The sequence below is a fragment of the Apium graveolens genome, chromosome 5 (assembly GCF_009905375.1).
Source record: "Apium graveolens cultivar Ventura chromosome 5, ASM990537v1, whole genome shotgun sequence".
NCBI lineage: Eukaryota > Viridiplantae > Streptophyta > Magnoliopsida > Apiales > Apiaceae > Apium > Apium graveolens.
This window is the reverse complement of record NC_133651.1, coordinates 17,483,183-17,492,909: the sequence shown is the minus strand read 5'-3', so window position 1 is coordinate 17,492,909 and position 9,727 is coordinate 17,483,183. Positions and strand designations below refer to the sequence as shown.

Here is a 9,727-nt window from a genome sequence, read left to right as displayed (position 1 = left end):
TGCTGAGAACTCATGCAAGATTCCATTTTCCTCACAAAATGCTCTCATGACATAGTTCTTGAACTCAGTTCTATTATCACTCCTGATTCTTCTAACTTTGAAATCAGGATGATTGTTAACTTGCCTTATGTGATTGATGATGATTTCACTAGCTTCATCCTTGGACTTTAGGAAATAGGTCCAAGAGAACTTTGAGAAATCATCTACAATTACTAGGCAAAATCTTTTCTTTGAGATTGACAATATATTGACTGGTCCAAACAAATCCATGTGAAGCAGTTGTAGAGGCTCTTCAATTGCTGAATCAAGTTTCTTCCTGAATGATGCTTTAATCTGCTTCCCTTTTTGGCAGGCATCACACAGTCCATCCTTTGTAAACTCCACCATAGGAATGCCTCTAACTAGCTCTTTCTTTACCAGCTCATTCATGGTCTTGAAGTTCAAATGGGATAGTTTCCTGTGCCATAGCCAACTTTCATCTTGACTTGCTCTACTGAGAAGACAAGTTACAGATTCTGCTTTAGTTGAGTTGAAGTCAGCTAGATTCACATTTCCTCTTCTCACACCAGTGAGAACCACTTTGTTGTTTTGATTATTAATCACAACACATGTTTCTTTGTTAAAGGTTACTGAGTTGCCTTTATCACAAAGCTGGCTGATACTCAACAGATTGTGTTTGAGACCATCCACTAAGGCAACCTCTTCAATGATGACATTGTCCTTTGAAGTCAAGCCATATCCCACAGTATAACCTTTGCTGTCATCTCCAAAAGTGATACTTGGGCCAACTCTCTCTTCAAACTCTATGAGCAGGGTAGAATCACCAGTCATATGTCTTGAACAACCACTATCCAAGTACCAAAGATTCCTTCTGTTTCCCTGATTGCTTGAGGAACTTGTCTCTGTTTCATCAGACTTGGCCATAAGGGCTAGATTGACATAGCTGACATCCTCATCTTCATCCAAACCATCAGCTGCCCAGTCATTCTCTTGTGTAATAAAAGCCCTTTCCTTCTGTTTGAGTAGATCAAAGTATTTTTGCTTATAATCCACAGACTCAAATCTTTTCTTACTGGAATCTGACTTTCTACACTCATTTGCAAAATGCCCTGCCAAGCCATATTTGAAACACTTGAATTTTGATTTATCCACCATGTTTCTATTTGGCTTGGCAGCTCCAAAGTTCTTTTTGAACTTGAGCTTGGCAAATCTTCTTGAAAGGAATGCTAGGTGCTCATCAATGTCCTCCATGTCATCTTGACTCAATGAATCTTCACTTTCTGCAGCTAGCCCTTTACCCTTGCTTTCACAGGCCTTTGAAGTTGATTCCGCAGCTTCCATCTTCACTTCCTTCTCCTTTTCCAGTTCAGCCACTAGTGCAATGGATCCTCCTTTCTTCTTTCCTCTCTCCATTCTTTCATTCTGCTCTATCTCAAGCTCATAGGTCTTCAGAATGCCATACAGTCTCTCCAAAGTACACTCCTTATAATCTTGTGAGTTTCTCAATGGGACTGTCATTGGTTTCCATTCCTTTGGAAGAGATCTGAGAAATTTGAGATTGGAGTCTTTAGTCTGATAGACTCTTCCCCTGCAATTTAAGAGCATTTAATAGCTTTTGGAATCTACTAAAAATGTCAGTGAGTGACTCACTTTCTTCATTGTGAAAATGCTCATATTGCTGAATTAGGAGCTGCATTTTATTTTCTCTTACTTGCTCAGTACCATCACAGATTATCTGTATTGTGTCCCAAACTTCCTTGGCAGTCTTGCAGTTGATGATGTTATCAAACATGTCTGCATCAACACCATTGAACAGAATGTTCATGGCCTTTTTATCTATCCTGACTTGTTCAATATCAGGATCAGACCATTCATGCCTTGGCTTTGGAATAGATGGTTCATTTCCTGTTGCAGCTCTCATTGGAACATGAGGGCCTCTTTCTATGCAGTCCACATAGGCCTCATCTTGACAAAGCATATGAATATGCATCTTTACCTTCCAATGATGGTAATTATCTTTATCAAGAAAATGAATCTTGACTCCAACATCTTTCTTGTTCATCTTGCTGAATTGTTTTGATCTTTAAACTCTTTGTAGATTAAGAGCTTGCTCTGATACCAATTGTTAGTCCCTTAACAATATAGCAAGAATTACAGAAGGGGGGTTGAATGGAATTCTTGAACCTTTTTCTTGAAATAAAAATGTTCAACTCGATTATGGATATATTTGTTTTGATTAGCACAATACGGAATGTAAACTTGAATGAATCAAAACATAAGTAATTAAAAACAAGAGTCTTTAAAAACTTTCTGGTGGATTTAAACAATTCCACCAGAGATATATTTAATATATCGAGAGGACTCTGCGTGCAGAAATGCTCACAACTGCTTACAAAAATAGAACTGCTAAGAACACAGGAAATGCTAAAGATAGTGCTTACAAAGATTTCTCTGTTGTTGTTTCTTAGCTTTTTCAGTTATTTTTCTATTTTCTACTCTCTTGGTTTATATATATTACCAAGATTACAAAGTCAAAAGAACTGAACAAATATAAAATCTAACAGTCTTGATCTTTGCTGCTTTTTGTCCTCTATTACCCAGTTAATGGGCTTCCACAGTGTACTTGTATCCAACTCAACGGCTGTGTGTTAGCTTTCACTGTTCAACTGATGTTTGAATCTTGATATGATCATCCGTCGACTTTCAGATCATCCGTCGATGACTTAATTGATTATCCGTCGATGACTTAATTGATCATCCGTCGACTGCTATGTTAAACATCCGTTGATAGTCATTTGATCATCCGTCAAAGCTTTGTTAATCATCCGTTGGTAGCTATTTTGGCACTTGACTTCATTTCACTTATACAGAATTACAAGACATTGCTTATGTACAGTTAATCAACCTATTCTGCATATGTAGTTAAAGTCAACATGACTTATATGCTACTACAGATTCTATACAAAGGTGCATACAACACTGTGCTACAAACTTATTACTACATAAGCTACTCACTCGATGGATAATAAGTTAATCATCCGTCGGGACTATAATGAGTTATCCGTCGGGACTAAAACTCTTATCCGTCGAGTGCTATATTATTTCACTAAGTAAAATCTACTTAGATGTTTTGTTTAGGTAATCATCAAGTACACAACATATTCATAACAATAATGTTGATGATAACGTTGGTGGTGATAATGTTGGCGGTCATAATGTTGATGATAACGTTGGTGGTGATAATTTTGACGGTGAAAATGTTGATAACGTAAAAGATGAGAAAAATGTTGAGAAAAAGAATCATGGATTTAAGAATAGTAACGATGTTATGCCTTATGTCGGCAAGATTTTCGATACATTGGATGATGCAGAAGCATTTTATAGGAATTATGGTCGAAAAGAGGGATTCGAGATAATAATTAGGAATACTCATAAGCGAATAAACACAAATGAACCATCATACCGTTTGTTTATTTATCGAAAAGGTGGAAGGGTAGGGGCGACGCCGTTGGATTTTGGTAAAGGAAAACGAGTTAGAGAGGTAATCCCACGAACGAATTGTGGTGCTCGAATGTGTGTTGTTCACAAAGTGAAGATGGATAAATGACAAATTAGTTCGATGGATTTAGAACACAATCATAAATTGGTGTCACCGGAAAAAGTTCAATTTTTTCAAAGATCACTCAACATAGATCCTATGACGCGATCATTGATTGAGTTGTTTAACAAATCGGGAATTGAGACGGGCAAAGTAATGAAGTTTCTTAGCGAGACAAAGGGGGGTGTTGAAAATCTTGGTTTTTCTAATCAAGATGTACGTAATGTCATACGTGATATTCGGCGCCGAGTGTTTGATTCGGGTGATGCGGAGTGTGGATTACTTTTGCTACGAGAACTACAAGAAAATATTTTTGGTAATTTCTTTTATCGGGTGGATGTAGATGATGAGAATCGTGTACGGGGTTTGGTGTGGGTTGATCCTCGGTCCATGAACGCGTACAAGAATTTTGGTGATGTGGTTACGTTTGATTCAACTTACCGGACGAATAGGTATTGTATGCCTTTCATACCTATTACGGGCGTAAACCACCATTATCAAAATATACTATTTTGATTTGCACTTGTAAGGGATGAGACTGAGGCATCGTATAAGTGGGTTTTGAGGACATGGTTGGAAGCCGTCGACAATAAACCGCCTCGAACAATTATTACTGATCAAGACATTACATTGGGAAATGCCATTGCCGAGGTCATGCCTATGCCACAAATAAATCATACATATTGTACATGGCATATAAGTAGTAAGTTTCCCGAGAAGTTGTCTTATTTGTACACAAATTATCCAGAGTTCAAGACAGAGTTTAATGCATGTGTGTACAAGTCGTTGACACCTACAGAATTTAAAGGTAAATGGGAGCAATTAGTCGAGAAGTACGATCTTGAGGGTAATGCTTGGTTAAATGACATGTATGCTATTAGAACTCAATGGATTGGTGCTTACACGAAGCAACATTTTTCCGCCGGCATTACTACAACTTCAAGAAGCGAGTCTACAAATTCTTTTTTTGATGAATATGTGCAATCATCTACCAGTTTGAAGGAATTCATTGAGAACTCCCAAAAGGCTTTGGAGACACAATATCTGAAGGAGGTTAAAGCCGATTATGACAGCGAACAATTGGAAAGGAGATTAGTTTTGCACTCATCCTTGGAAATGCATGCATCCGAAATCTACACGAAAAAAATGTTCAAACGGTTTCAAAAGGAGCTTATGAAAAGTACATGTTACATCGTGAACAGTGTCAAAAACAATGGAACTTATATATCGAAACTGTATTTGGTTGAGAAGGCTACCCTGCCGGAGAATTGCAGAAGAAAATATCGAGTGACGGTTTTAATGTACGAAAAAATTGAATGCTCGTGTAAGAAGTTTGAACATTCCGGGATGATTTGCAAACTCATAATCCGTTATCTTGACAAAAAACAAAAAATCAAGATACCGGAAAGTCTCATCATGGGTAGGTGGACAATGAACGGCAACAAAATTGCGGGGCCTCTTCCATATGCTCCTCCCGGTATTGGTAATGATGGTGCGTCACAACCATTAAGGTATGGTGCATTGTGCAAATCTTTTCAAGATTTAGCTGCTTCCGGTAGTTGTTCTGTTTCACAGTATAAATACTTAATGGGTGTGATTGATAGAGAGAAGAGATACTTGAAAGATGCTTTTGCGGATGAAGAGCGTAGAGAAAGAACCCATGAGGCGAAAACTCAAGAGGACTACCAACATGATCCAATATTTGATCCTTCAACGTCGAAAACTAAAGGAAGGAAGAAAATAAAAAGATATAAAAGTGGAATTAAGATGGCAACTTCAAAGATCAAGATCAAGCCTCGAAAGTGCAATTATTGTGGGGCGATCGGAGGAGAACATGATGCAAGAAACTGTCCCCTAAGGGAGGAGCATGATCGAAGAAATTTTTAGGTTTTAACCAAACAATTGTTGACAAGTAGTACATTAGTTCTTTTAAATTTTCTATTTAAGTTCCATAATATTAACGTTATTTAAATTTACACATAATGTTACATATTAATGTTATTTTTAACAAAAATATTATCCAACTCTAATTATTAATATTAATATTATTTAAAATATTTTCAACACCAAAACTCATATTATCCAACTTAAAATATTGTAAGAGAATTGTGACAGAGCACCCAGCAATGAGACATTGCTAGATGTCACACTGCAGCAATGACTCATTGCTGGGTACTCTGCTCCACCCAAAACTCACTGCCTCTTTTTGTTAACAAAAGTGAGTTTAGTAATATTAATATTTTTAAAATATTTTCCAACACCAAAACTCTTAAAATATTTAAAATATGTAGTATTAATGTAAAAATTTGAAAAAAGTGATTTAATCAACAAAGTCAACTACACATTAAAATAGTCAATCGGACTAGTGACAGAGTACCCAGCAATGAGACATTGTTGGAGGTACTTACTGCAGCAATGACTCATCGCTGGAATCCCTGTTTCACCCAAAACTCACTGTCCCTTTTTATTAACAAAACTGGGTTTTTAGTAATATTAATATTTTTAAAATATTTTCCAACACCAAAACTCTTAAAATATTTAAAATATGCAGTATTAATGTAAAAATTTGAAAAAATTGATTTAATCAACAAAGTCAACTACACATTAAAATAGTCAATGCGGACTACCGACAGAGTACCCAGCAATGAGACATTGCTGGAGGTACTTACTGCATCAATGACTCATTGCTGGAATCCCTGTTTCACCCAAAACTCACTGTCCCTTTTTATTAACAAAACTGGGTTTTTAGTAATATTAATATTTTTAAAATATTTTCCAACACCAAAACTCTTAAAATATTTAAAATATGCAGTATTAATGTAAAAGTTTGAAAAAAGTGATTTAATTAACAAAGTCAACTACACATTAAAATAGTCAATGCGGACTAGTGACAGAGTACCCAACAATGAGACATTGCTGTATTGGATTTTAATCGCAGCGGAGGCATGGCAAAACACTTTTACACATACAAAATCCAAATAAAAGCATATAAATCGTGGTAAAAACGTAGGGATCGATTACTAACCTTTAATATGCGATCCAAAAGCAACGTTCGGAGATCCTTAGCAGCTGCTCCTCAAACGTGAAGCACTCCACCGGCACCACCAAGAAAACGATGTTAAGGAGGAGGAGGATGTGGAGAGAATTAGGTTTTATAAAATTTTGGGGTTAGAATAAAAATATGGTTTATAATAGTATATTTATAGGAAAAATTTTCAGCTGAAATTTTCCCATAAATATTATTATTATTATCCCATTTATTATTCTCATTAATAATTAAAACACCTTTTAATTATTAATCCTTTTTTCTAAACACTTTAGAAATAATTCTCTCTCTTGATTTAATTTCCAAAAAATTAAATCCTTAATTAATAATATTAAGAACTTTTCTTAATTAATTTATAATCAATTAAATCTCATTTAATCAATTATTAAATTTGCCAATTAATTATTTATTTCACAAATAAATAATTATTAGCCATTATTAATTAATTCCTCCACCATTAAATCATTCTCTTTTTATGGTGTGACCCTGTAGGTTCAATATTAAGCCGGTAGTAGAAATAAATAATAATAAAACTATTTTATCATTATTTATATAAATTCTCTAATTTATTTAATATGATTAATTAATTAATCACATTTATTCTACATCGTGAGGGATACTTCTCAGCATATCGCGACTATCCGGATAATATGAATTCACTGCTTAGAATACCAAGAACCTATTCAGTGAATAATTACCATACAATAAACTCCTTCTACCCTACAATGTCCCGATTAAATACAAGGCATGGATCTCGTGTCAAGCCTATCTAATTTAATCACTTGCTTACCATTTACTATGCTTAGTTCCATGCAAATTAGAAACTCCTTTCTAATTTCATTCACTCTGGCCAGAGATTCCTGAACTAGCATAAGTGGATCAGCCTTGAACATTCGATTCCTTCACTGGAAGGGGTAGATCCTTTATTGATCATACACTATCTTCGTGTACAAATTCCTATACCCAGTAGAGCCCTAATAATTGTCCCTGGAGACTAAGAACTAAACCAAAGCATAGTTCAGTGTATACAAGATGACTATGAAGACCTCAAGTCTAAGAATACTTGTACAACTATCACTATGTGAACATCTGCTGACACGTGAGTGAACTCCATCAGTTGTTCAGCTGTGCGAGTCATGTTCAGTGAACTTATTCTATAATAAGCACCTACATACTAGCTATAGTGTCACCACACAAATGTCTATGAGAACAGACATCCTTCATAATGAAGCAAGCATAGTATGTACCGATCTTTGCGGATTATTAATTACCAGTTAGTAATCCTACGACCAGGAACTATTTAAGTTTAGAGTTATCATCTTTTAGGTCTCACTATTATGATCTCATCATAATCCATAAAAAGCTTTACTCTAAACTATGGTATATCTTATTTAAACACTTAAATAGATAAAACCCGTAATAAAAACAAAACAAGTCTTTTATTAATATCAATGAAATCAAAACAAATTACATAAAAAGTTATTCCTAAATCCTAATACATGATTGGACTTAGGACATATTCCTTTCATGCTGGAGGTACTTACTGCAGCAATGACTCAATGCTGGAACCCCTGTTTCACCCAAAACTCACTGTCCCTTTTTATTAACAAAACTGAGTTTTTGGTAATATTAATATTTTTAAAATATTTTCCAACACCAAAACTCTTAAAATAATTAAAATATGCAGTATTAATGTAAAATTTTGAAAAAAGTGATTTAATCAACAAAGTCAACTAGACATTAAAATAGTCAATGCGAACTAGTGACAGAGTACCCAGCAATGAGACATTGCTGGAGGTACTTACTGCAACAATGACTCATTGCTGGAACCCCTGTTTCACCCAAAACTCACTGTCCCTTTTTATTAACAAAACTGGGTTTTTAGTAATATTAATATTTTTAAAATATTTTCCAACACCAAAACTCTTAAAATAACTACAAAATGCAGTATTTGCGGTAAAATTTGAAAAAATTGATTTAATAAACAAAGTCAACTAGACCTCAAAATAGTCAAAAGGACCTGGTGCAATGCCTCATTGCGGGGCATGATCACTGCAGCAATGATTCATTGCGGGGTGACTAAACTGTAAAATGTGTAAAATATGATATCTCCCGCAATGATTTAATGCTGAAGTCTGTGACCAGTTTTTTGGCAAACTGCTAACATCAACATTGCGGGTGATTTACATAGTTTAAGAAAAAAAAACGGCATGGTTCTGTTTATTTTTATAACTTACCAACCTGTTTCAACTAAATCTAAATCAACCAACCAACAACCAATCAACATTGCGGGTGATTTACATAGTTTAAGAAAAAAAATGGCATGGTTCCGTTTATTTTTATAACTTACCAACCTGTTTCAACTAAATCTAAATCAACCAACCAACAACCAATCAACATTGCGGGTGATTTACATAGTTTAAGAAAAAAAACGGCATGGTTCCGTTTGTTTTTATAACTTACCAACCTGTTTCAACTAAATCTAAATCAACCAACCAATCAACATCAAATCTAAACGCAACATCAATCCAATAAAAGACATTCATAATCAATAACAAAGAAAACACCGAAACAAATCCAAAATATAAACTATAGTCCCCTGTTCCTCTGATGGATCCCATAGTCACTTATCTGTCTAGCGAGCCCTTTTGAAAGCTTTCAAGCTATGCGATACCGGAATGTCCAAATACCCAATACAGGCTCCCAAACAGCATCTCTCAACGATATGCCATTAAGTATAGCATCCATGTACTTGCACACGTACACGCCACAATCATGGGTATTGGACTGCATCGGTCGTTCCTGTACGAAATGAACCTTCAACTTATGTCCATCAAATCTGGAAGGATCCAAGTAATGCAACATAGCTGGCACTATGCACTCCTAGAAAGGTTTGGTTTCATATAATTAGTAACCAACAATGATAAGTGTATGTAAATTGACTAGTAAAGTAATTACGAAGAACATAGAATACCATGGCATATATATATATCGAGAGTATATACTCTTAAGACTATCCCCCCATTCAGCTAGATGATCAATTAAAAGGAGCTTCTGTTGTTTAATGTCCAGAATGAACAAAA

The 9,727-nt window shown here is 35.2% G+C and overlaps 1 protein-coding gene across 1 annotated transcript; it reads left to right on the top strand.

Moving 5' to 3' along the window:
• The first annotated feature begins 3,619 nt into the window (after positions 1–3,619).
• On the top strand, positions 3,620–5,485 carry LOC141659861 (protein FAR1-RELATED SEQUENCE 5-like). The gene is made up of 2 exons (XM_074466787.1): positions 3,620–4,050; positions 4,129–5,485. Exons 1-2 carry the CDS (start codon positions 3,620–3,622, stop codon positions 5,483–5,485), a joined length of 1,788 nt encoding a protein of 595 aa, XP_074322888.1.
• Positions 5,486–9,727: the final 4,242 nt, after the last annotated feature.